Source organism: Peromyscus californicus, unplaced genomic scaffold (genome assembly GCF_007827085.1).
Source record: "Peromyscus californicus insignis strain IS unplaced genomic scaffold, ASM782708v3 Scaffold_8__1_contigs__length_139910024, whole genome shotgun sequence".
In the NCBI taxonomy this organism is placed as follows: Eukaryota; Metazoa; Chordata; class Mammalia; order Rodentia; family Cricetidae; genus Peromyscus; species Peromyscus californicus.
Genome location: NW_026294606.1, coordinates 1,873,259 through 1,900,676, shown reverse-complemented (window position 1 = coordinate 1,900,676; position 27,418 = coordinate 1,873,259). Strand labels below are relative to the sequence as shown.

Here is a 27,418-nt window from a genome sequence, read left to right as displayed (position 1 = left end):
CTGACATTCAAGTCTGTCTTTGTGGACAGGTCTTTCAATTTTCTAGGGTGAGTACCATGGAAGAGGTAGCTTTTCAAGGCCAACAATGTTCCATTCCCACCATCTCGGGATGAGAATTGCTTGCCAATAATGGGTGTTCTGGAACTCATTAATTTTAGCTGGTCTGCCTGGCATGAAACATTACTTCACACATGCATGCTTCTGAGCTTGCTGTGTGTGGCAGGTGATGCTGAACTCTGTTCATGTGCTCAGCAACAGTTTGAATAGCTTTCTGAAGTATGCGTCCAAAAAACAAAAACCTGGCTCTTGTTTCCTATGAAGCTGTAAGAGACAAAGTCTTCTAGGATGAATACTGCAGATACTTCCTCTAAGCTGCTGGACAACCTGTTCATCTTCAAAGGCATCTACCACAGAACAGACACTATATTTTAATGAAGCCCAATTTATCTATTTTTTTCTGTATGGCCAATGTTTTGTTTTGAGCATTGTTTCTAGGAAATCTTTGATTATCCAATGTTAAAGAAAAAAGATATGCTATGACATTTTCTCCTAAGGGCTTTATAGTTTTGACCTTCCTATTGAAGCCTATGATCCATCTCAGAACACGTTCTGTGTGCTTTCTGTGGTGGTCTGAGGTATACCCCTTCCCTCAATGGGTATCCAGTTGTCTTTATATACTTCCTCACTACACTGCCCTAGCATCTCCTGTATCTAGACGCTGTCTGTCTTGTCAACTCCTCACTGGCTTAATTACTCTAAGTATGAGTCCTCAAACTGTTTGCTTTCTGGCTTTTGTAGGTCCTTTGTATGTCCAACTTAGTCTGAGAATCAGCCTATGTATCTGCATTTGAGAAAGCCTGCTGCATGGGCCAGAGTCTGTCATATAAGGCCATAGGCTTGATTCCCAGCCCTGGAGAGGGGTCACTGCTCGCCTGAGAGAAACCAAGAAGCAGAAGGGCAGGTCAGGGGAACAGACCTGAAGGCTCCTGCACATGGCTTCTTGCTATTGTATCTGGGGCTGTTTCAGTTGCCCTCAGCAAACCAGCTTCCAAGTATTTTATGTGGGATTGGGTTTGTCCATTTCTGCCATCAGTTCTGCTTCATGCATTCTGAATCCCTGCATGTTTATGACTGGCATGTCTCCTGATGAACAGCTATTCTGTCACTGTGAATGCCACTGTCTAAATCTGTCTTCTCTATGCCTGAGAACCCTGCACTTCCTTTCTGTGCAGCAGCTATCTTTCCTTTCACTTCCAGCCTCTGTCTTTAGAATGGGGTCTCTGGAAACAACACATACTTAGTCTTGTTTCAAATCCAATCTGACATACCTGCCTTTTTACTCCATCATTTGATTTTCATAAATGAACATCCCTTTAACATGCTGGATGGAAGCTATCTCTTGACATGGTTTTCTTTTGTCCCATCTGTTTCTTTCCTTCATTGGACATCTAGTAGAGCTCTGTTTCCTACCTCAGTTCTGGGATCACCTTGAGTTGTGGTTCCATGCCCTGCTGTCCCAGGGGCCTTAGTGAGAAGTGGGTATAGTTCCCATGCTGAGGCCCTTCCTGTTCTTGTCAGCTTTGTTGGATTTAACAATATTCCACCCAATGTGATAACTTCATCTGTGGGAGACTCAACACAACCAACTGTCTATCTGTTCAACTGTTGGAACTCCTCCTGACCCATGGCTGCCTGTACTCCACAAAAGCTTAGAGTATGAGCTCAAGTTCTTGCCTGCTACTAAGTAGTGCTGTTCCATGCTCCCCACACTGGGTTAAGAGGAAAGGATAGATTGGAAAGAAGCACATACAATATCCTCTCTGACAAAGGGATATGAGTGGGATAAGAGAGCACTGTACTTTGTAACCAACATGGCAGGACCTGTGAAACCTAACTCTGCACCCCATAAATGGGCACTTCTATTCTTGTCACCCAAAAAACATTCAATACAAAATGTTTACAAAAATAAAAGGTAAAAGGTAAAAATAGCCGAGTGCCAGGAACTAGAGAATGGCTATGCTGTGGTACATCTGTGCAGTGGACTGCCACAAAGCCACCTCTCACCAGTGTCAGAGGCCTAACACCATCTTTAAAGCACCGAATAGAGAAGCTAGGCTCAGGGGTCATATGTGCCGCCCATGTGTGTGTGTGTGTGTGTGTGTGTGTGTGTGTGTGTGTGTGTGTCTCATAAATCATCACATGTGTACATGAAGGTGTTTGCAAGGTCAGGAGGTTGCTGCTCACCTGTGCGTGGAGCCGAAGGCAGGTGATAAACTCTTGTTTGTTTCTAGATTCCTACCTTGCCCTCTCACTCCTAGACATATGTGCCCAGCAGTCACTGTTTTAAATTAAAGGCACTATAACTCCAGTTCAAATCTACAGCACCAAGGCCATCAGGCACTCAAGGCAAACCCAGAACAACATTCAAGTCAATGCTAAGGAAAAAAACTTTCTCTTGTCCTCTGTCCCAACTTGGGCAACCCAGAAGTCCAACCAAGGACAAGGTTTGATGGACCATTTCTACCCTGGGGATACCAAGAGTGGATAAAGCAGGATAGCACATGTTTACAGCTGTGTTCAAAACAATGAGTGCCAGCCAGTGCCTTTTGGTTGAGGTCTCCTCCCAGATGCCAAGCTGGGAATCATCAATGTTGTTTGCTATAATCGAGTTAATTTCCCCAGGGAAAGAGGGATGGCAAGAATAAACCAAACATGTTTATGGTTGCCTTAGAAAGCAGAAACATCTGCTAAAACCTGAGAGAACTCTACAGCCTTGGGCTGAGTAGGATTTTAGAGGGTTGAACAACCTAGCTCTGCCCTCCTAAGTAAGACTGCAGACAGCAGCATAGGAGAATAGGCCATCCTTCACAGGAAAGATGTCTAGAACCAGTGCCATTCCAAGTAGGCAAAGCACCACATAAATATCATCCCTGTGGCCAAGGCTGCTTGATAGGAAAAGCTCCTGCTTCACATGGTCATTCTAACTGACCAGCAGCCCTCACAGGTGCTGTCCAACCTCTGCTGATGGGAGCTTGGAGTCCTCTGGTCTACTGACGGCATCTAACTTCTACTAGTTCTTCAAGTTCCTCCCTTTCCCCACCTCCTTTCTCTTCGGGGACTCTAGTGAGAATAAAGACAATGATCGTTGAGAACACCCAGCTTACAGTTTGCATCATCCCAGGTAGACTACATAATGTCTCTTGCTGGCCACAGGGCCAGCGGCAGACAGAAGGTAAACACAGATAGCAAGGGGGGATGAGGGCTGGTAGGGATTTTCCGTCTAGAGAGAGGCCAATATGAAGACGCACTCAAGACACAGCAGTGGGCAAATGGTTACAGGCACAGGGCATGGGAAGACAGACAAAAATCTTTACTTTCAGTTAAAACATTTCATCTCTGCAGGAGTGGTCCTTTGGAAGCTTTCTTTGTGAACAAGACTCCATCAACATTTCTGAAAACAAGGCTGGAGTGCAGCCAGTGTCAAAGCATGCGCCTGGCATGTGTGAGGCTGTGGGTGGTCTCCAACACCAGAAAAACACAATTTCTGCCCGCAGCAGCCTCCTTCACTCTGAAGTGACTGAGCAGCACTCGTAGTGTGATGTACCTGCTTGTTTTCTTTTTCCAGAGCTTCTATCAAGCACGACATGAATACCTGAAGAGCAGCTAGTACTTCTGGGGCTCCATCAGTCTCCAGCAGCACAAACCTGAACAAAGCAAAGTGAGATGACAACAGGCTGCTGCTCCATACACATCCCAAACCCACGCCACAGCTGGAGCTGCTCGGAGCTCATCCTGAGTGAGGCAGGAGGAAGCAGCCACCCTCAAGTCCTTCTCATTCGCCCTTCTCATGGGCTGGCTACTGTTTTCAAGCACCTTCATGTTCATGGCTCAAACAGTACCAACAGCGGGTGTTTTGCTTTTAGCAGCTGGGACAGAGCTGCCTGGAGAGTGACAGACTCAGTCAGAATCACCAGAGAGCAGGGAAACCAGGTGTACTTGGTTTGGTTTCCATGCATTTTTATACAATTAACTTTCCTTTTTGTTTAAGAAAAAAAATCTTTTTTCAAACTTGACTATCCCTAAACAAAAACACTCCTGTCTTCTTACATCTGTGGCCATTTAAGTTAAAGTTGGTATGTTTTAAGAGCAACACAAATGGTGATGTACTGGTTGTCAAACTTCCTTTCCTAGGTCTGGGGAGATGGCTCAGTGTTAAGAGCACTTGCTGCTCTTCCAGAGGACTTGAATTCAATTGCCAGCATCCATATCAGGCAGCTCACAACTGTCTGCAACTAGCTCCTGGGACTCTGACACCTCTGACCTCTGCAGGCACCTGCACCACTGCATGTACCCAAACAGACACATATATACCTACACATAAATAAAAATAATAAATCTTAGAAAATTCCTGAGCCTGCTGTCTACCCCAGAGCCCTTCCTCCATAGCTATGTGAGAGAGAGTGGTTTGAAGGCAGATACAGACCCTAGTTGCTCACACCCACATGGGGCTGGAAGCCTTAGTCTGTCATTAGGACTCTACAATTACAACCCCCATGAACTTCAGGAGCAGAGCCAACCTGGTGTGTTACACACTCCTTATCACTGGTCTTCTAAAGTCAGCATATGCCCTCAGGACCCGAGTCTTTAAAATAAAAACCACCATGCTGTTGTAATGTGGGTTTATTCTGCCTTTCAAATGGCTCTGTTCAGAACAGCTCTGTGTCTCTTGGCTTTCTTCAGGGTCTTTGACAAAGCCTAGTCAGCCCTCGTGTGGTGAAGGGCTGTACTGCTTGCTTTACTTGGAGCTGGGGAAAACCCTGCATGTATATTTAACTAATTCAATCCCACTTCTCTATCATTGAGTATAAAAAGGCTCAAGAATACTGCCTCATTCCTAGCTACTACTGTCTTTTCAGTACGCAATGACTTCTGTGTTTTCACCACTAACTACCCAAAAACTCAAGCATCTACTTTTCCATGACAGCCAGAGACTACTGCAAGGCTTTTATTATGTTTGGAAGCTGAGCATTTCCAGATCAACTACTCCCAAAGACACTGTATTTACCGGAACATTTCATCTACAATTCTGAAGATGGCAGGGTGGCAGGCTGCTTGAGGCTGTAAAAGGAAAAGACAATGAATAGTGAGATACAACAGGTACCCATCAATAGCAACTTTGGATTATCAGGCAAACAGGGGGTCTATGGCTGCTCCAGAAGGGGGCACATTCCTTTAGGTTAGGCAGAACGAGCACTGGGTGCATAGAAAAACCCACACATAAAATGACAGCAATGGTTCTCTGGGCAAACTTCACTTATTTTTGTATTCCTATTATATCTCATATTTTCTATAATAAGCCCGTATGATGTAGCAAAAAAAAAAAAAAGAGTAAGTTTCATGAGCAGTTAAAAACCACTTTACAAGAGGTCACAAGACCTACCCTAGAACCTCCTCAGCTGGCCTATAGGTACCTCAGCAGCAGCCTCTGCGGTCTGCTTACCCTCCACCCCATCGCCCCCTCTGCCCCCTGAGATGGACATTTGGTGCAGGGCACACCTAGTGGTTAATGGAAAGCACAGCTGCATGACACCCAGTGATAGACAGCTCTCTAGTTAGTCCCAGAATAGCCTAGTGGTGGGTTTTTGACAGTTTCAGTCCAAAGAAGCTGGCCCTGGGGTCTAGGAAGGGCCTCAGTAGGCCTTACCAGCTTCCATGTATTTTTGGTCAGTACTTAAAACCTGAGTTTATGAGAGATCAAAACAAACAAACAAACAAAAAACCTATTTGCATTATAAAACTCATAGTGGCATCTAGATACGAATAGGCCAGGTTCTAATAAGAGAATTTCTGAAGTCATTTTGTGCTTGCTATGACTAGTTTTGGAAAACATTTTTCATAGCCATCTCAGGCCCTATGCATCACTTTTCTGAACAACCCTGAAGCTGAGTGTCAATCTCCTTGGCTTCTCATCTGTTAGTTCTGCCATGGCAGCTTAACTTGAAACATGGAATATGTGCCATCTAGTGGTCATATGTGAGCATTACAGACTGCCACAGACAAATCAAAGACATTTACGCAAGTTAATGCTTTCTGATTTTCAAATAAAGTAACCCATGATTTCTAACCCTTTGCCAATATACATTTTTGTCCAAATGAAGTGAACCTCAGATTCTCATAAACTTGTTACCTACTTAAGAAGTGAACAACAGAGGAAGGACAGGTTATTTCTTGGCTTTGATCTCAGAAAGTCATTTAATTTGCCTGTCCCTCAAACTCACTGTAAACACTAACAGTTGTTAGGGCACTTGGACATAGACCCAAAAGACACTGAAAAGTTTCTATGTGATCATAATGGAAAAGTCCAAACAGGAGAAAAGCAAATTGCATGTCTTAAAGAAATAGAATTCAGCCAAGTTTGCCAGGACAATTCCATTTTGTGTAGGAATGCACCTTCTAAAAACAAAGTCAAAAGCCCCCCAACAAAGTCACACACCCACAGGCACAGACACAGTGCTGAATGTGCACCGAGGGAAAATAAGACCAGAACTGGATTCAGGGAAGTAAAGCCATTTTATTTTTATTCCAAATGCCTTAACTACCACCACCACCACCCTACCACTGCCCGCCAGCCACTGAAAGTTTGAGAATCATGTGGTCTGAGAACACGAATTTCTAAGTTCTTAAAAAAAAAAAAAAAAAAGATGTAAGAGGTAATTGGGTGGTTACCAAAACCACAAGAGGACACAAGGAAGGGTGTTCTAACCTAGTTTGTCAAAGACAAAACTGGGTGAGCTTCACTTTGATGCAGTGGTTCCTTCTGAACAGCTCAGCTGCCAATTCCAACCCAAACAGGCCACGGAGTCCACCCACTCTCTATGCGGCTGGACTCTATATGTAGATGTCTTTCTTTGTAGGGACTTCAGATTAGTGGTTTTCTCCCAGCTTCCACAAGAAACTTTAGATTCTAAAACAGGAAGAGACAAGCAGGGCGTCTGCTGAAATAGCCATGCCAAGGGTTGACGTTTAGCCCTCCTTACTGCTCTCACTGAGAGAACCCTTCTCCTCCACACTCTCTATTGCAGATTTTCCCAGAACATCATTTCAGTGTCAGTAAGTTGCTTCATAAAAACCAAAGATTCTCAGGTCCCTGTGACACACTTAAGCTGATTTTCTCACCAGAACTAAAGCTTTTCTGCATGCTTCTCCGAAAGCCAAATTCCACCTCTTACAGAGTCCTTGTGAGGAGGAGGGAGATCTAAGTCCTCTGCACAGTGTTTTACAGGTCAGGTGGGACATCATAGGTCGCTCTGCATTCCAGGGCTCTACAGACCTGCTCTAAAACACGAGATCCATGCAATTATCTTTCCTACTAAAATAAGGAAAAAGAAAAGGCAACGCTGCCTCAGGTTCCATCTGCTCATCTGTTTTCCTCCATCCCTCAAAAATCTGTTCCTTCTCAAACCCTCATCCATCTGGCCTAACAATCTTCACGTGGAGACGGCTTCATGCCAGGGAAACCACGCCATCAATAGACGGTACTCTACCCTCTCCTTGCCCTCCTCACTTTCAATAAGCATTTGAGGGTAGACAGATGATGATGAAGACCTGTGGCCTCCTCACCCTCTTCCTTTGCTGGGAGCCAGAATGTTCTGTCAGGTACACAGCCTCACCATCTGATGAGACTCTTTCCTCTATGTTCCCTCTACCCAGGATGGCTCATTTCCATCTCTCAATGACACTCAAGATGAGTCAACATGGACAGAGCATCAGTAAGAGAGGTGAGGAGCGCTGGAGGCCAGCTTCTTCCCACTGCACCATGAGCTCTGCAAGTGGTGCTGACTCTCGCTGGCCGCGGAGCTCAGTAACCCTGCTATTTTCCTCCCAAGGCATCAAGGGTTACTACAAGGTACCTGACACTCCAAAGAGGCCGGGAACTCACAGCACATTTCTCAAGAACAGGACACACTTTTTCTATCAATTGTTTTCGGATTATGTGTATGTGTGTGTGTGCATGCATGTGAATGCGTGCACGCGCAAGAGAGAGAGAGAACAAGAAAGGAAACTCATAAAGTGATTCACTGAGAAAAGTGAACACCTCTCAGAAAAAGACAATGGAGGACCAGGGAGACTGAAGTCACAAGTCTTCGATTGCACAGACTCATGTTCAGTAGTTCAGGATGGGTTCATTTGAATATTGTTTGATGCTTTACTCAGAAAAGAGTCATTTGAGAAAATCAGCTGAGAAGTTTCCCCTCCAATTTGAACACCAGAAGGGCAGCCCATCCCCCATCGAGTCAACCCCCTGCTCTACTGACAAGAGACACCCCTCTCTGTATACAGACATGAGTTAAAAGGTGACTATGAGAGACATAAATGCAAACAAATCCAAACAAAACAAAAAGAAAAGCCTTTTCTAAAGGAATATTCCTCATAGGCTTCAACAATAAACTCATTTACTGAATTAAAAATGATTTAGCTTAAAAAAACTACCTATACAAAAAAACCTTCATATTTATCATGTAATAAGGCATTTTCTATTTTTAAAATGTTAAACATAAAACTAAATAACCCTTTCACATTTTAGAATCCATTTTGTTTTAAAAGATTCCTGTTTCTTACAACAAATTTGAGCGCTCTTTTTAATCTTTGCCAGATGTTGTTTATACCACAAGCGATTTTCAGTACCCCATAATGCAATTATTGTTTAATTAGTGATAAATCTGTCATTCTTGGGCTTAAAACCTTAACAAGTACCAAATGTGCTCTTACATTGTAAGTTTACGTGAGGTCTCAATGTCAGGACAGAGAAGGGGGGGTGCACACTGTGGGATGCCCAGCTCTGCACAATGGACAAACTTTGCTGGCTCTGGTCCCTGTGCGCCTATACTCAAAGGAAATTTCTCAGGTCCCACTGCTGTTCAACTTGACCTCTGGGTGGGAGAGACTGCCATGGTCCACTATTTTTGTGATCTGTCTGTGGTCCTCTTTCCCCACTACCTTCCAGTAGCTACAAGTCCTGCAACCCCAAGAATGAAGATTATCCTGCATCCTTGGCTTTCTTTGGAGACAATACTGGGGCATCTGGTGCCCTCCTGAGGCTGACACTGCAAAGTGCAGCATAGACAGAAGCCCCACAACACTTCTATGGTCCACCATGGCTAAGTCTTCTACTCCAGTTCTGGTTTAATTGCATGTATCACATCAGAGCTCAAGCAGGAAGTACTTCAAGAACACTAACGAAAATGCAGGAAAAGAAAATGCTAGAACACAAGTGGAAAATATTCATACACAAAAAATCAACAACGTCGTTGAGGACAGGAGTTACCCCTTTGATTGTATTTTAGTGATGGCATTGTGCAGGGGTTTTCTGGGCAGTTTCTCCTTCTGAAGTCACAGTGACTGCCCTCTGAAGAATGAGAACAAAGACACTTCCTAGCCAACAGGAGGAATACACTGAGATGTCTGAAGCTCAAATACACAATGGTACTTTTTATTGAGCTACCAATTCTTCTAAGTAAGATAATTAATGAGGGATAGTCTCTGACTTAAGATCAGAGTAAAACAAAAGCCCTACCCTACCTCCTGCCTCCCACCTCCCATGCACCCCCTCTTTGGGGCAGCTCTCCTAGGTCCCAAAGTGGTGGCTTCCAGCAGGCGGGTCAGCCCACGAAGGAGTGCACAGGAGGGCATGGGAACCACGGTGCCCCTGGCTCTGGCACGTAGCACAGTGTAGCAGCCAAACACAGGCCACCCTGCCATCCAGCCAGCCCTTTTCATTCAAATTGGGGACCTAAACAATAGCTTTCTGGGCTCCACACACAGAACTCTAACAGTAAAACAGCCTCCTTGATACAAGGCCAGCCTGGGCAAAGAGCATAGTGCCAAAAGGGCTGCATAATTAGCAAGTGGCTTTCACTACTTCTCTTGACGTCAGTTTTTAAGGTCAGGTCTGAGGCTACGGATTATGGTCTCCTGGTGACTGCTCTGTCAAAGGAAACACAAGACCATCTGTTTTTGAAACTTTTAGTCTGCACAGTAAATGACAAACTGGGGTTAATACTCTGATCTATCTGGGGCCAGCAACTATGGCAGGCAGCCATGATCTGGGACAATCCAGAGTAGAGAAGCCAAAGGTTGAACCTCACACATAAACAGGTTTGAGAATGTATTTTTATTTCACAAGTCACACACATGTGCATACACACACATCTCATGCAGAATTAAGGCAACGTCAGACTAGTCTCTTATTATTCATTGTCTTACCAGAAACTTCCAGGCCTCTGAAGTCTCTGAAAGGCCAAAGGACATTCAGGGAGGTCATTATACTTTGCATAGCACTTTTATCTTTTTTTTTTTGCTATATCTGGGTAACTATAGAATTTCCAGGAATCATTTTGGATAGTCCCAAGAGATGGGAATATAATTAACAGTGTTCCACACAAAACATAAGTTATGTAGACCATCACACTTTAATTACTGTCAGAATCCAGCGCTAATGCAATTGGCATCAGGTTTCTTGGGCAGCAAAATGCCGCAGTCGAGCTGAGTCTTACAGATCTGATACTGCGAATGGCCCTGTCAATGCTCGAAGATGCTGCACTGCGATAAATGAATCAGAAGATGTAATTAGGAAGCAGGTTCTTCAAGTTACCCCTGTAATCATTCAGCCAGGTCACGGGCTTATTCTATCCTGCTGAGCTCTGCTCTGTGGGCTCAATATGGTGCTCAATATGGTGGAGAAGAACTGCCTAAGCCAATCAGTGGCTTCCAGCTTGTTGTCTACATCGTAATTACCTCCATGAACCACAAGGCATAGAGAGGTCACATCCTGGTAATGCCACAATAAATTAAACCAAATAACACCCCTTCAAACCCCTCCTCAACCATAATAAAAGCTCTGAAGCTCCCCACACATGATCCTGATAAACTGCTTCTAAGCTCCTTGATGAGGAAGGTTACGGCCAACCAGTCTGAGGTTCCCTCAATACAGTGTCTATGGGAGGAGCACTTTCCTGTGTTCACATAAGGATGGCTTAGGCTGAAGGCTCTAGGTAACAGACAAGGTTCAGAGAAGAACTCATAACATCAACAGTCACAGACAGTCCATGGGACTGGGAAGGTTTCCACTGAGGGACGATGTAAAGGATGGTTATAAGCAGTCTGAAAGCAATAACCCAGTGTCATCGTTTTGCACTGAAAGCAAGGCAGACCAGAGATAAATAAGTCGCAATGTGCACATTTAATTTAGAAATAAAGACATTTACTAGACAAACTAACTTACTACCTTAATCTGGAAGGGGCTGTCAGAGGGCTTCTAGAATGATCTACAAGATCTTTAAGGAAGCTGCACTCTTATTTCTAGCCTTAAGATTCTATATAACTTTTCAAAGTGGTAAGTAGCAGCAATCATGTATGCAAATGTAAATACATATGTACATACACGTAAAAGAGCAAGAATTCGAGCAACTGCTGCCCTATGACTGACTCCTTACAGTCTCCAATCTGAACAGAGATTTCAACAATGCAGGACAGCCAGGCAGTCTCAGCACCTTCCTCAGTCTAGGTCATGACCAAGGCAGATACACACTCTTCCAGTTTCCTGGCCATTGAGTTGAGCTGTCACTATCCTGCACTGCTGTGGGAACTCACTGCCTCCATCAGCTACTCCAGGCCACAAGAGCCGTTGAGAACACAGAGGAGACTCCTGAGGTTCCTGTAAGGTGGTGCCACTGCACCTGCACTGCCCTGCTCTTCAGCCACATTATGATTCCTGGAAACATAGTAAGTTCTATTTTTTTTGTTTGTTGTTTGTTTATCAAGACAGGATTTCTCTGTATAACAGCCGTGGTTGCCCTGGAACTCACTCTGTAGACCAGGCTGGCCTCGAACTCAGAGATCCAGCTGCCGCTGCCGCTGCCTCTGCCTCCCGAGTGCTGGGATTAAAGCCATGCATCACCATGCCCAGCTCAAGTTCAACTTTTTTTTTTTTTTTTGGTTTTTCAAGACAGGGTTTCTCTGTGTAGCTTTGTGCCTGTCCTGGAACTCACTCTGTAGCCCAGGCTGGCCTCGAACTCACAGAGATCCGCCTGCCTCTGCCTCCCGAGTGCTGGGATTAAAGGCGTGCGCCACCACCGCCCGGACTTCAACTTTTAATAGGACTCACATGACTGCTCTGATAGCACAAACTCCTCTCTGTAACCATGCTGGGTGACAACTGTGTGTGGATATGCAGATGAGACAGTCGGTGTCCTGGACCTTTCACTCCAAAACCTGACACTAGGAAACTGAGATAAAACACCTTCTAGAAGAGGAAATACTGGTGCCTGTAGACTGCACTTGACACACACGTCACCATGGCCCTGCCCTGCAAACATGCACACTGAACAGGCACTGGTGGCTGGAGGCTTGCCTGAGTGAACAAGCCCTTTAAATTCACTGAGGACTTCACCAAAATCTGGGCCTTTGCTTGAAGGAACTGGTCTCCTGGAGCAGAGGTGGGCAGTTTCTTCTGTGGACACTGGCTGGTTTATTAGCACTCTGTACACAGTAAATCTTTTTCATATTTTTTAATGTGGTCTTGCTATGTTATCCAGGCTGTTTTTTAATTATATTTTATTCATTGGGGGGGGGATACATGTCATAGCATGTGTGGGGAGGTCAAAGGACAACTTGTGGTAATTGGTTCTCTCCTTCTGCCTTGTGGGTCCTGGGTATAGAACTCATGTTGCCAAACTTGACGACAACACCTTTGGTCACCCAACCAAACTGGTTTTAAACTAGGCTCAACTGACCCCGGATTTGTGTCTTCTGAGTAGTTGGAACAAGTCAGTGAACCACGGTGCTCAGTTTAGTTTGCCTTACACAGACACACACACCAACACTCACATACCTTTTGCTTATTCTTCTTTTGTGTATCTTTACCAGAAAGCAGTTCATTTGAAAGATATTTTCGTCTCAACCTGTCACTGGATTAAAGAAGAGGTCCTGGCCCTCATTAGGGAAAACATGATTCTTAGGGTGAAATTGTCACCAGATATTGTGTGATGTGTAGTTTTGGGTTTTTTTTCCCCCTGGGGACAGTGGTTCTTACAGAACCTCACTAACCCCACTAAAGGCAGACATTCTAACTAGCCAGGCCCTGACCACTGCTTGGAAGTGTGGCCGCTGATCCCAAGACCTTAGGGCTCTTGAGGAAGTGGGAGCTTCTGCATGCAGGAGCTTCACCCACAAGAAAACTTACGCAAGTCCAACTGGTTTTGCTGCTTTAAGCATTTTTCTGACCTCGTTTGTTTCTCTTGAATACTCTACTTTCTCCTCGTGAAGAGCTGGAAGTTCACTTTCTAAGTTTGTATTAACTGTTTTTTTCTCTTCCTTATAAGATCCTCTGTTTTAAGCACATGTTCCTCATGTTAAAATGAAAAACAGTAATTTTTAAAAGCCTATTCTGCATCTCTGGCCTGTTCAGACCCCTGGGAACAACATTCTACACATGCCATAGGTAAGGAGTAAGGACATGGCCTGTCTGTTTTCTCCTGTGAAATGGGGCAATGTGGTGGAACAGTGCAAATACAGAACAGCATCAGGAGGTGGGTGGAGCCAATACATGCAGACGTAAATTAGGGCACTTCTAATCAGAGGAAGCATTAGACGCTCCTAACAAAACAGAGATGGTAAGTCTAAAGGCCCTGCTCTGGTTATACTTGTTACTTCTGTCACTCTTTAACGAAAGACATTCTTCTCACCAGTTCCCTTAAGGATTTTTCTTGTCACCAAAGCCCAGCACGTACCAGCAATGACTCTTTTATACAGCACTCCATCTCTCTCAGGCAATTTCTCTTGCTGGAGAACAGCTTTTCAAAAAGATGCAGCGTTGATTTTTCAAGACTGGGGAGATGCCGAAACCAGAGGCTGACCACAGAGCACGTGGGCAGAATGATCTTTTTCCTTTGAGCAAGATAGAAACAGAAGGTTAAACAGAAATAGATTCCTAAAAAGGAAAAAAAAAAAAGAGAGAGTAACGTTCAAATGGCAATTACTAATCAGGTATGTGAGGCTTCTCACCATGGTCTTGGCAGCAGTCAGTATTTTGCACCTATTTGCAAAACACTGTGACAATCACCCACCTAAGAACTTAGTGGAATGCTTAGAAAATGAAGACTTCTTCCAAAAGCATAAACAAATACAAATCAAAGAAAGGGAAAAAAGAAAAACGAGTTGAATAAAATCCCCTTCAATGTCCAGGAAATACAGACATAAAGTTAAAAAGCATGCTATGTTTTAAACATCTGAAGTAGGCTGAGACCTGGACTGAGTCCAGAGCCCTAAGGAAGTTATCTGTCCCTTCATAGTCTCAGTTTACTTATCTGTAAAACAAAAGTAGCTAGAAGGATCCAATGTAGCAACACACATGTAATACGCATCACAGACCACACTGTGAATACTCAATAAATGTGGATATATGTCTTGATGGGAGGTGACCCAGTTGGTGCACAATGAACCTTATACTACAGCCAAACCATTTCATGTAGCTTTATTTCAGTTTTCTGTCTTTTGTGTGTAGTGTAAGTATGTTTGACAGTGTATTTCCATGAATTCATGTATGCAGAGGCCAGAGGATGACATCAGATCTCTTCCTCTATCACTCTCTGCCTTCCTTCGAAGAAGTGAGGCAGGGTCTATTCCTGAACCTACAGTGCACGGTTGTTTTTGTTTTTTCTTTCTTTTGGCGAGGCTGGCAGCCAGCTAGCACAACAACTCCCTTTCTCCATACCACTCCTCTGCCCACACACACTGCGGGGGTTACAGGCATGTCAGGGAGAACCCCCAGCTTTTAACCTGGGGGAGGACACTGCCTGGGTGGGGGACTGCTCAGCATGTCACTAATACCTGAGCCTCCTCCATCTTGGAGTAAAGATATACCCCAGCTTGTGTGTGACAAGCTCATAACTATGAACAGGAATGCCTCTGACTCTCAAAAGTGTTGTTTTCTAACTTAATAGTCATACAGTTGCCACGTATCACACAGTCACCTTATGTGGTCAGCTGGTGTTAGTCATCCATGCTGCCAGGAGCTAATTGTATTTACACACTTCTCTCATCAACTGCATAGATGTTTTCTTGCATGCCAATCTCCTATTTCTCTGGATACCACTCTGATGCCAACTACCCATGGGTACTGCAGCCATCAGTAAGCAACTCATCCACAAACTACGAGTCTTCTGGTTAAAAACAGCTTCCCATGATCCCCTCTTTGGGTATAACAATTTGGTAAAGCAGCTCAGAATTTACAACAATGCTCTACTTACAATAATCAGTAATTCATTATAAAAGAAACAACTAGGAATGGTCAGACAGAAGAGACTCACAAGACACATGGGGGATGGTCTTGGGCTTCCGATGCCCTCTCTGGGTACACCAGCCTTGCAACGTCTTTGTGTTCACCTGGATGCTTTTCAAGCCCTGTGGTTGAGCTGGTGTATCACCAGCACTGGTAATTATGCCCAGTTCTGGTGGTCAATAAGGCTGGTTGCTCTGCTGCTAGCCCTAATCCTGAAGTTCTCTGGGGGCCCAGCAGACTCACCCCTTTGCCTAAACTCACATATGGTTGGAAAAGGCTTATTGTACCAAAAGATGGCTCCCTTACCCCTGTTACTCAGGAAATCACAAAAGTTCTATAAGCCTGGACAGAGACCACACATATATTCCTTACTCTGTCATAACCCTGAAGCCATGCAGCCATTTCCTCTTTCATCTGCTTCAAGCACAGGGAAAGAAACCTCGGCATGCCGTCATCAGGCTCCCCGGTGTTTTTGAAGCACTGGATTTGGGTTTAGCTCAGAGGACATGACACATTCAATTACTAACACTCCATAGATTAATGAAACTCACCTCTGAAAGATTTTAGGCAGTCTGCAGCTTGCAGATGCTGGGACGAGACTCCCAGGGATGAATTTTATAAAATGCTAGGTTCGACATTTAAGTTAAGAAATTAAAAGGTTCCTCTAGGTCATCTAAACCACAAAGAGGAACCAGTATGAGTTGTTTAGAGGAAACAGACAGCCTATTTCTGGAAATACGTGACTGTATTTGGAAGCCAAGGCAAAAGTCGCCCAGCCAATTATAAAACACAGGAATTCCACCGTGTGCTGTGGTAAGCGGTTGAGAAGCTGAACATAGGGCAAGGCCATGTTGGTCAAAGAAAGCTGCGGTTTCTAGGAGGCCACACAGCCCATGCAAGGAACCGCTCAAGCTGGGAGGGGAACAGGGTGTGGAGCAGCAATCTGCACGGCTCACTGAGTCAGCCTCCTTTGTGGACATGTGGCGGATGGGCTCTCCACAGGAAAGCGTCCATGGAAAGGTTCCAGCTGATGCGGCTGCTAGGTTAACTTGCTGGTCTGAAGCTGTTGGAATTGGACATGTTGAGGACCACCCAGCATTTCTGGACAGTCTGTCCCTTGTGGATTAGTAGACATAACTTTCCAAACCAAATAAACTTTATTAGTTGCTGAGGGAGAATGTTCTATCATAAGTGAAATAAGAGCAAGGACAGGCAGGCCCTCACCCTGTGCACTGGGCACCACGCCTCCTGGTTGGTAATTTCTGAAAACTACTATTGGGGTTTACAAAAGATGCCAAAGGTCTGCTTTAATCCAACTCTTGTCAAAAAAAAAAAAAAGTCTGGACACAGAGAGGCGGTGGACCCCTACAATCAGAAATGGAGCTTCCACTGTGCTGTGCTGTATGAAAGGTGGGAGTTAGTGTAAAACCATTAGAACCTCAAGGACTCAGCGAAACTGTAGATGAGGATTACTCAACACCCATGAAGAACAAAGGTGATGGCAGATTTCTCAAAAATTCAGACATACTAAGTAAATTTTGACAGGAGGATTGAAGATAGAAAAAAATTACTTCAACTTTACATGTTTATTTATATGGGTATGTGGTTGTCTGTCTATGAGGGTGTGTCGTGTGTGTGCAGATGCCCACGGAGGCCAGAAGAGGACATCAATCAGATCCCCTGGAGCTGGAGCTACAGGCAGTGTGAGCTGCCAGCATGGATGCTCTGAACTAACCCTGAGCTCTCTGCAAGAGCGTCTGTGTGCTCTTAGTCCTTGACCATCTTACCAGCCCCTGGCTTTTCAGATTTTAACCATGAAAATTACGATTTGGTGTTTCACTTTGTTTGGTTTGTTGATTTTTTTTTTCCAGATAGAGTCTTGGTACAGCCCAGGTTGGCTTTGATTTGTGGCAATTCTCCTTTCTCAGTCTCCTGAGCGCTGGAATTACAAATGTGAGCTATCATATAAAGTTCTTGTTTTAACCTTTTTTGAAAACATTAAACAACTTAGCCTTCTCTGGATTATCAGTTTTCACAGAAAATACAATATGTATCATCTATAAATGTTAAGAGTTATGTATGGGAGATGTAAATTCTCTACCAGGTTCATTTCCCAAATGCAATGATACAACAGGATACCTGAGATGAACAAGATGACCCACTGATGACAGCCAAGATTTCACAACAAAAGACAGTAGCTAGAGAGTAAGAAAAGTCTAAAATGCACACATGGGGCAACACAGCAAATGCTGCTGGATCACAGAGTGAAGCTGGACAGACAGACAGGACAGACAGGTGTACTCACAGGTGGTCAGGAAGCTGTAACATGCAAAGATGCTGTTCTCCCTAGGCACCCACACACTTGCTGAGGTCTTCCCCAGATAACATGAGGTATCGTTGCAGAGGCCAAATCACTTTTAGAGTTTATATGGAAGGTAAAACAAGCAAAACACACACACACACACACACACACACACACACACACACACACACACACGCACCATTAAACTACAAAGGAAGAAAAATGAGAAGAAATAGACCTATTTTATGATAAACAAACTGAACTCTACCACTAAAAATGTCAACAGGGCATGAATACATAATAGATCAGAATGAAAAGCAGCAAGGCAGGCCCATCTGCATTCAGGAACTGAGCACAGGCTACATCCTGGCGGGAGAGGGCTGGCATCCTTCACTACACCAGAGATGGCCAAATGTTCTGCAACCTGAAAGCAGAGCAAGGTAACCTACTACTTTAACAAATACTTTGCAAAACCAACCTACAGCTTGAAAGAAATGTAAACGAACTTATGAACCAAACACCATAGAGAGCTTTGAACTCTTGATTCTAACAACTAAAAAAAAAACAATTTACAAAACAGAAGAACTTAGGTCCTGATTAGACATAAAGCAATGATAAGGAACTAAAAACAATTTTAGATGTGCTGGTGGCATTATATATGGCTTTTAGATTTTTTGCATTTATGTATTATTTAAGTATTTTGTTGTGTGGAGGCATGGGCAAACCACAGAACACATATAGAGGTCAGAGCACAATCTGCAGGAGTTGATTCTATCTTCCCTTCAGTGGGTTCTGGAGATTGAACCTGGGTCACCAGGCTTGGCTGAAAGTGCTCTTATCCCCTAAGCCATCTTGCCAGCCCTAAAGGTCTGTTTTGAAAAAAAAAAAAATTCTTATATGTTTAACAATTCCCATTTTCGGTCTAAAGGCATTTAAATAAAGAATTGAGGGAAATATACTAATAAAATACTTTTTAAAGCATAGTGCTTTTAACATATTAAAGGAACATAGTAGTAAATATTTTAAAATCACATCAATGTTCTTTGGGCATTATGTATGTGTGTGTGCTTCTGTATTCATAGCACTGTACCTGTAGTATGTACAATGAGAAAAAAATTGCATTATCTGCGCTTTGAATTTTTAGCATGAATGAATCTGATTTTCTAAGACTGAGTAGAATACAGAAATTTCCATAAGAAAGAAACACAGGTTCAAACAATGCAGAGAAGTCACTCACAGCAACAGCTCAGTGTGGAGCCCACAGCACCTTGTTGTGGGCAGGGCACTTCAGACTCACTCAAGGCACTGTGAGCTCAAGGTCATTTTGTAACAATGCTGATGGCTTTCACCTTTCCTAGACCCTCCCCTTCCCTCCTCCCCACTGAACCAGGCTGGGCAAGTGGTTCACAGCTGGCTGCACTTCCAGTCCTCATGCTCAGGAGTGTACAGAGGGGCTGCACAGTGACTACATGATAGCTAATGTTACTTCTGACACTCAAAAGAACATGTTTGTATATTTTTGTATTTGAAAAAGAATTTAAAGGTAAGAACATTTAGGGAATTTTATATATTTTCAGAGGTTCACTTAAAGTTTATTCTCTTTCTTCTACTATGCTTTTTGCCAGTCTCAATATATCTGATATAAATCTTGTAAGCCTATTAGTATAAAAGAAATAAGTATTTTAAATACTCTGATGTTTTCCTTTGTGCCTACAAGGAAATATAATAAAAGGTAAATACACAAGAAAATATTCCTTTTCAATAATGTATTTTTGAAGGGATCTGAAGAGATGGCTCAGTGGTTGAGAGCACATGTGTTGCTCTTGCGAAGGACTCAGGTTTGACTCCCAATACCCACACAGTGGGTGACAACCATCTGTAACCCCAGTTCCAGGGGAGCAAACAGGCACATGCATTGTGCACATACATGCATATAGGCAAAACATTATTCATACACTTAAAGTAAAAATAAATCTAAAAAATTATACTCTTGAAAGTTTTCTAAACTTTTATCAATTATTTTGGATAATTATATATTTTATACAAAATGTTTTATCAAGATGCAGTATATGTTTTATAGTTACATATTTTAACGTATGATTTTCATTATATTATAACTTACCATATTTCATACAAAATGAAATGTATAGTCTACTTTCTTGAATTTAAGAATGGATGGCTGACTTTCAAAGGGGGGTTAGAAGATTTCCACTCCCATCCCATAGCTGTTTTGTCAGGAGAAGATGAGCCAACAGATCAGAGCACTGACTCAGGAGGCACAGGCATCTACTCCAGAGCATGTGTACACACAAATGAGAGCAGGACTGAGGAAAGCTGTCTTCTCTGGGCTTTACAGCAGCTGGCATTTGCTGTCCTGTGTCTTCTGTGGCACCATGCTGACATGCTAGTGCAGTGCAAGTTCACTGTGGCATCAGGGAGACCTCCAGTGACTTCCAATGGTCATTGAGAAGTGTAATAAAATGAATCCAATGATTTATAGAAAGATGCTACACTTCATTAGTGTCTCCCTCCAGACCTGGCTAAAATTGCTGTACCATGGTCCATCTACTGGCAATATCAGCCAAGCACTAAAGACTTTGTCTGTGAAACAGCCATAGACATTTAAAGTGCTGAGTAACCATCTAGAGTCCCATGGATTCTCCTGAACCACTGCACTAGCAGTGCACAGGCAAGAGCAGGCAAACTGTCCCTGGGTGGTTAGAGACACTCACTGCACCCTCACCCCTGCCTGCACCTTCACAGGGAAAGCTAACATACTCAACAAGAGCTTTTGATGGGGCGATATAAAATACAGACTTGGCCGGGCGGTGGTGGCGCACGCCTTTAATCCCAGCACTCGGGAGGCAGAGCCAGGCGGATCTCCGTGAGTTCGAGGCCAGCCTGGGCTACCAAGTGAGTCCCAGGAGAGGCGCAAAGCTACACAGAGAAACCCTGTCTCGAAAAACCAAAAAAAAAAAAAAAAAAAAAAAAATACAGACTTTGTTAACTGTCACTCTTAGGAAGAGTTTCAGAAATTCTTCATGGCAAAGGAGAACATTTGAGACACACTGCCCCATGCCCAGCCTGTTCTGTCTGCAGAGAGGCATTCCTGTGCAAGTCTGAGCTCTCGCTTCAAGTGATACTTTCATTCCATAGACAGTGACTTCAAAGAATGACAATCCATCAATAATGTTTATTTATGTAATTATATGGCACATACTTTCTTAACAACTAACAAAGTGACCAGGTCACCTTTAAGGGGAAAAAAAAAAAAAGGATAGAATTTGTGGTCCATGATAGGCAGGAAGTGTTTTTATTTTATTGATTTTAAGCCCTTTGTAGTGGCATGTACCTGTAATCCCTCTGCAAAGTAGGCAGAGACAGGAGGATCCCAGGGCATATTCTTTATTTGAAGATAAATTACTTTGTTATTACCTCTATGTACATGTGTAGTAACAGTGCACACAAGCCATGGCATCTATGTGAAAGTAAGAAGACAATTTTTTGGAAGCTAGTTCTATCCTCCAACTATGGATTCCACATACCCACTCAGGCTGCCCGGCTTTCACCCTGTGAGTTATTTGGCAGCCCAAATTTAAGGTTTTAAGGGGAAATTAGAGCCTTGGAAGATCTGTGGTAGCTTTTTAACATTTTGTGACATGTCAGCATGGATGACAGTGACAACAGCAGCTGTTAAGTTTTCACCATATATGGAATATGCCAACATTGACAAAATGTGCATAAGATAAGGAGGGAGGTTTTCCGAATGAGCCACACATCATGCTACAAAACCATACAGAGGTACAAGACCTGAACTACAAAACAGGCATGCGTGTACATTCATGTACATGGTGCATGTGCACATCTAGAGGCCAGACACTAGATGTCTTCTGTAATCACTCTCCAGTTTATTTTTTGAGACAAATCTCTAACTTGGCCTGGAGCCTCTGATCTGGTTAGGCTGTCCCAGGGATCCTCCTGCCTCTGCTTGCCTTTCACTAGGATTACAGGTACAAACCACCACAATGGGCTTTTCCTACATAGGTGCTGGGGTCTGGACTCAAGCACTCATGCTTGCATGGCAAGTACTTTGCCAAGTGAGCCACCACCCCAGGCCAGGTCGATAAATTTTAATGTAACAGAGTATAAAAATCTCATTAACCTCAGATCCCACACTGCAACTATTAAAAGCATGACCATTTCAAATTTAGGTCAAAGCAAACTTATCACTCTTATCTCCAATGGCTATTATAATAGCACTGACTTTCTAATTACGCATCTGTGTGAGGATAGGCATTTCCACCAAAGCAGTGTATCCCACAAACTGAACGTGTCTTTCCATGCCAGGCAAAGAGACTCTTAAGACATAAAAACAGTTCTACCTGTCAAACAGATTATCTCTGTCTTATAAAAGATCACTATTTGTTGTTACTATTGTTATTATTATCTATTATTATTATGTATTATGGTAACGATGATGTGTGCACCTCTATGCACATGTGCAGAGGCCAGAGAAGGACAATAGATAACCTGTTCTATCACTCTCCATCTTATTCCCCTGAGAGAGGGTCTCTAATTGAACCTGGATCTTCGCTTTTGAAAGTGGTTGACCAACAAGCCCCAGGGATCCACCTATTTCGTTCCACACCCCGATGCTTGGGTTACAGGTATGTATAACCATGTACAGCTTTTTTTTTTTTTTTTTTTGGTTTTTCGAGACAGGGTTTCTCTGTGTAGCTTTGCGCCTTTCCTGGAACTCGCTTTGGAGACCAGGCTGGCCTCGAACTCACAGAGATCCGCCTGGCTCTGCCTCCCGAGTGCTGGGATTAAAGGCGTGCGCCACCACCGCCCGGCTTCCATGTACAGCTTTTATGTGGTTGATAAGGATTTGAAGACATGCTTGCTCAGCAAGTGTTCCTATCTACTAGGCCATCTCTACAGCCCTTTATTACTGTTTTCAAATGAAGCAATTTTCTTTTAAAGTCATATTCTCCTTTCCTCTTCCCTCCTTTCTCTCCCTTTGAAGGACTGAGGATCAAACCTATGCCTCGTGATGGGCAAGTATTCCGTCCCAGCTTAATAAGCATTTCCTACATTTCTGGGTGTGGTTTCATATATGACAAATATTGGAAAGTACAACCCATATAAGGCTCTTTGGGATCTTCAGTAACTTTTAAGAGCATTAAAGGGAACTAAGATGGCTGGGGTGAGGGGTGGCAAGCAGAAAGGTGCTTGCTGCCAAGCCTGATGACCTGAGTGCAATCACTGGTACCCAGATGGAGTAATGAGAAAACCAACTCCTGTAAGCTGTTCTCAAACCACTACACATGCTAATAGTAAATAAATAAATGTAATAAAAAATTAAAGGGAGAACATTAAATACATTGTCATCTGATTTTTCCACACTACAACATTCTGCAACTAGGAAAAACAAATTGAGTGATAAGATCAATGGACTCACGACAAGAAGGCCTCATTTACAGCTTCGAAGAACTCAGGTGAGAGGACTTCCTGAGATTCATGTCCATGGTAGGTGAGTAGAGCCTCCACAAGGGGTTCAAAATCAGGCAGAGTAACAAGAGGGACACAAACTTGTGATAGGGACATCATGCGCTCAGGAGTCATCCTATTGGAGAAAAAGTTAAGAAGTGGCAGTCCAGATCAGAAAGTCACATGTAACTGAACACCTAAAGTCTTCCTGCTGAAAAAGACAGTGACAGGCCTCCATGCTGGCCCAATAAAGATCTTCTCTAGCACCGTGTGCCAGGTCTTCTTTAGTCACTGACATTCCCATGTCTCCTGCACTCACAGGAGTACTTTATCTCTACTGTTATCTGCAGACATATCTGATTAACCAGGGCCCAAACAACTCCCCATGCCCTTCCACAGTCAATACTGTCAACTCCCTAGCTGCTTACCTGTGCAGGACAGAAATGGGATAACTCCCAACTAAATCCACAAAGTCCATAGGATACACACACTAGCCTGACATCCCAGGAACCCTGACCCATCTCAAGCCTTCCTCATTTGCTCCAATGAATTCTGCTTAGCATAGTTTTTCTTTTTTCCCCCTCAAAGAATTTTATAATTGAATAAGATACAATTTTCCCAGGGAACTTTTGCAGAGTGTGTTGAGCCAGTATACAGTTTTCAAAGGAAATTCAACCTTTCTATGGAGTTCTTTCTAAATGGAGTTCATTTACTGTTATCAGAAGATTGACTTTAAAAAGTAAGTTGATGCCTCACACACTCTTTGAGTCTTTTTATGAGCTTTTAAAAAGTCTTGTTTAATAGCTAAAAACCATGAAATTCTGTTCCTGTCCATTAAAAATAAAAAAATAACTTAGCCCCTTAAAACCTTGGACAAGAGTCAAAAGCCATGTGGGGTGTGTGTGCAGGTGTCTACCTTGTTTTTTAAGACAGGGTTTCTCACTGGGCCCTGGACTCAATGAATAGACTAGGCTGGCCAGCCAGTGAGCCTCAGGGACCCACCTGTCTCCATCTCCCCAGGGCTAGGATCACAAATATGTACCACCATGCCCAGGTTTTTACATGGATCCTGGGGATCACTCAGGTCCTTCTATCTGCACAGCAAGCACTTTGCCAACTAAACTGTTTCCTCAGCCCCAAACTGGGAATTCTTAAGGTGTGTTGCCATATGAATTTTAATGGCAACCAAGCATCTCTGTCCTGAGGCAAAAGGGTGCCATGATACCACTTCAAAGACAGCTGCCAAACCTGACAGGGCCATCATAGCCATGCTACCACTAATAACTAAAATAACACTATCTTTTATATCTAAAGTTATCTGCCAAGTTTTTAGCTGTACAAATCATAACCTTGGAATCAGAAACAGATCAGTGGTCTACAAATTTTCTAGTTCATACCTGAATCTATAAAATTGCATCCACTTGAAAACACACCTGTTATTATTCCTTTCACTGTATGACTTCCAAAGTTAAAGCAGCTGAAGGCCCCAAACACAATCCCAAATGATCAAGATGTACTATTCTCTTTGCTTCCACTAAGGGACTCCATTCATTGTTGACTTTTTAATCACTTGACCATTTAAAGTTCATTTCACAAGTTTCAAAATCTTCATAAAACATAGATTGATGCCATGAGTTCAGATGCAGAGATGGTCAGAAAAGCTCCAGGGCTTTGAGAGGCTGATAAATAGTCATTAACAATTCAATGACAGGTGTTTAAATTCTACCCAGGTCTTTACTACAAACAGCTAGAAGGTATGGCACTCTGGACTTTCCAAGCAGCTGTCTTACTGTATAGTACTATGGTTTGTGCAGACAGCTGGGAAGCTACAGACAACCACACAGGAAAGATGTTTCTAGCGGTGTGTACTTAGCATCAAGCCCTCTGCAGTTCAGTTCTTGTGCAGAAGTAATTTGGAATATACTCTGGCAATGAGTCAAGCACAACACTTAGTGTGATGCAGTCTGGAAAGCACTACTTAGCTCTCCCTTGAACATGATCTCCAGGTTCTGGCAAGTCTCAGGCTGGATCCACAAATGCCATGAGTACCTTCAGAAGGCTATCTATTGACCTGTCTGCATTTTGGTAAATATAAGTACTACCTAATTTTATAGGAGTCTTTAAATTGTTTGTTTGTTTTTTGAGACAGGGTTTCTCTGTGTATCCCTGGCTGTCCTGGAACTTGCTCTGTAGACCAGGCTAGCCTCAAACTCAGAGATCTTCCTATCTCTATCCCCAGAGTACTGGTATTTAAAAGTGTGTGCCACCGCCGGGCGGTGGTGGCGCACGCCTTTAATCCCAGCACTCGGGAGGCAGAGCCAGGCGGATCTCTGTGAGTTCGAGGCCAGCCTGGGCTACCAAGTGAGTTCCAGGAAAAGGCGCAAAGCTACACAGAGAAACCCTGTCTCGAAAAAACCAAAAAAAAAAAAAAAAAAAAAAAAAAAAAAGTGTGTGCCACCACTACCCGATGACTTTAAAATTGTTAAGGAAATTGATCATGGACCTTTTCCAATCTTGCTAGGAGATACAAACTGCAGCCATTGAGGTTCAGTGCTTGGTCAGTGCTGGCAGTCTTTCCTACCTACTTAGTCCTTCTCTCCTTTCAGAAAACGAGAAAATTCACACCTGCAGGTCTTTTAGAGAAGAGGATTTCATAACAGTCACTGACTCTGGATGGCCAAGAACACTCCTCATTCAATTTCACAAACATCCGTGTGACTCTATGAAACAGATGACACGAGAGCTCTCTATAAAATATATAAATTTCCAGCACCACACAAGCACAACTGTTCCTTTCTTATACTGCTCAGGATTCAAGTTCACAAACATCCATTGGACTCTATGTAACAAATGATGCTAGGGCTCTACGCTAAATAGCTAAAGGAAAATATCCAGTGTTGTGGAATAATTCTTCTGTACACTATGTAAATTACGATGTGATAGGTTTAGTGAAGAAGCCTACTGGCCAATAGCTCGACAGGATGAAGTTAGGCAGGAAAACCAGACTAAGAACAATGGGAAGAAGGGAGGAGTCACCAGGAGACACAGAGGGAGCAAGACATGCTGGAGGACAGGTAAAGCCAGGAGCCACATGGCAGCACATAGATTAATAGAAATGTGATAATTTAAGTTGTAAGAGTTAGTTAGTAATAAGCCTGAGCTATTGGACAAGCATTTACAATTAATAGTCTCTGAGTGGTTATTTAGGAAGCAGCTGGCAGAACAGAGCTGATGGTGGTCCCGACGAAAAACTCCACCTACAAATGGTGCCCATAAATCCACATAAAGCCTGAGAAAGCTTTAAAAATAGTTCTAAATGCACAGAAACAGAGTCAAACACAGCTTCCTAGTCTCATGTCTCTCATGCCAGCTGCAGTACCAAGATGTGTCTCCCAGCAGCTGCCTGGGGGAAGGGCCAGCTGCCAGACACCAGCCACTACTGCCATGCAGTAAGTTAGGCTACACCTTCAGTGGCTGACAGCAATTTACGATTTGTTTCATGCAATCAAAAAACAATACAGATGCTCAGTAAAGACAGATCCAGATGGGAAAAAAACTCTAAAAGTGCATATTTGAATATATTAAATGTATATTTATGAATATATATAGTCTTGGGAGAGAAAATAGGTATAGACAGTCATAAAAAAGAAATATATAGTTTTAAAATAATAAAGTCCTTAAAAAGGAAGTAATATAAAAGAAAAAAGTCACTGGGCGGTGGTGGCACACGCCTTTAATCCCAGCACTCGGGAGGCAAACCCAGGCAGATCGCTGTGAGTTCGAGGCCAACCTGGTCTACAGAGCGAGATCCAGGACAGGCACCAAAACTACACAGAGAAACCCTGTCTCGAAAAACCAAAAAGAGAAAAGCCATGTAAAGATGGGAAATACACAAGAGCCTGGATCCTATGTTATTGTGCTGTCTTTAAATTTTTGGGCTGCTAAGAGACACTGGATTGAAGCTGCTAGATTAAACCAATCTATATTTTAAAAAAATATCTTGACTTCAAAATTTAAGTCAAAAGGTATGTCGCATTGGAGGAAAGGTTATGCTTTTATTTCCACAGGAAATGAGAAGCTCTGGATTCATTCCAGATTGATATGGATCAGGTTTGATCAAGAAAGACCCCCTGAAAAATCCTGACTACAGACATAAAGAAATAAACCTAAAAAAAAAAAAAACCCACCCAAAAAACTACAAACATGTAACATATATTTTACCTGCTCAAACATAAAACAAAAAAATCATCTTTGGCTAACTTGTGTACAACACACAGTTTATACTTGTA

At 43.1% G+C, this 27,418-nt stretch overlaps 2 protein-coding genes across 7 annotated transcripts in view; one reads left to right on the top strand and one right to left on the bottom strand.

Annotated features, from left to right (window-relative positions):
- Aopep (aminopeptidase O (putative)) overlaps nucleotides 1–5,057 on the top strand; it is a 348,639-nt gene extending 343,582 nt beyond the window's left edge. The window contains exon 18 of the mRNA XM_052729075.1: nucleotides 3,626–5,057. The gene's annotated coding sequence lies outside the window, so the exon portion shown is untranslated. The remainder of the gene's footprint in view (nucleotides 1–3,625) is intronic.
- Nucleotides 1–27,418, bottom strand: part of Fancc (FA complementation group C) — a 157,504-nt gene that overhangs the window by 20,202 nt on the left and 109,884 nt on the right. For all 6 annotated transcript variants that reach the window (XM_052729084.1, XM_052729085.1, XM_052729082.1 and 3 more), the window contains 4 exons: nucleotides 23,101–23,265; nucleotides 13,788–13,944; nucleotides 5,066–5,118; nucleotides 3,605–3,704 (listed from right to left, as the gene is read on the bottom strand). In XM_052729084.1, the coding sequence (XP_052585044.1) occupies nucleotides 3,605–3,704; nucleotides 5,066–5,118; nucleotides 13,788–13,944; nucleotides 23,101–23,265 (475 nt within the window). The remainder of the gene's footprint in view (nucleotides 1–3,604; nucleotides 3,705–5,065; nucleotides 5,119–13,787; nucleotides 13,945–23,100; nucleotides 23,266–27,418) is intronic.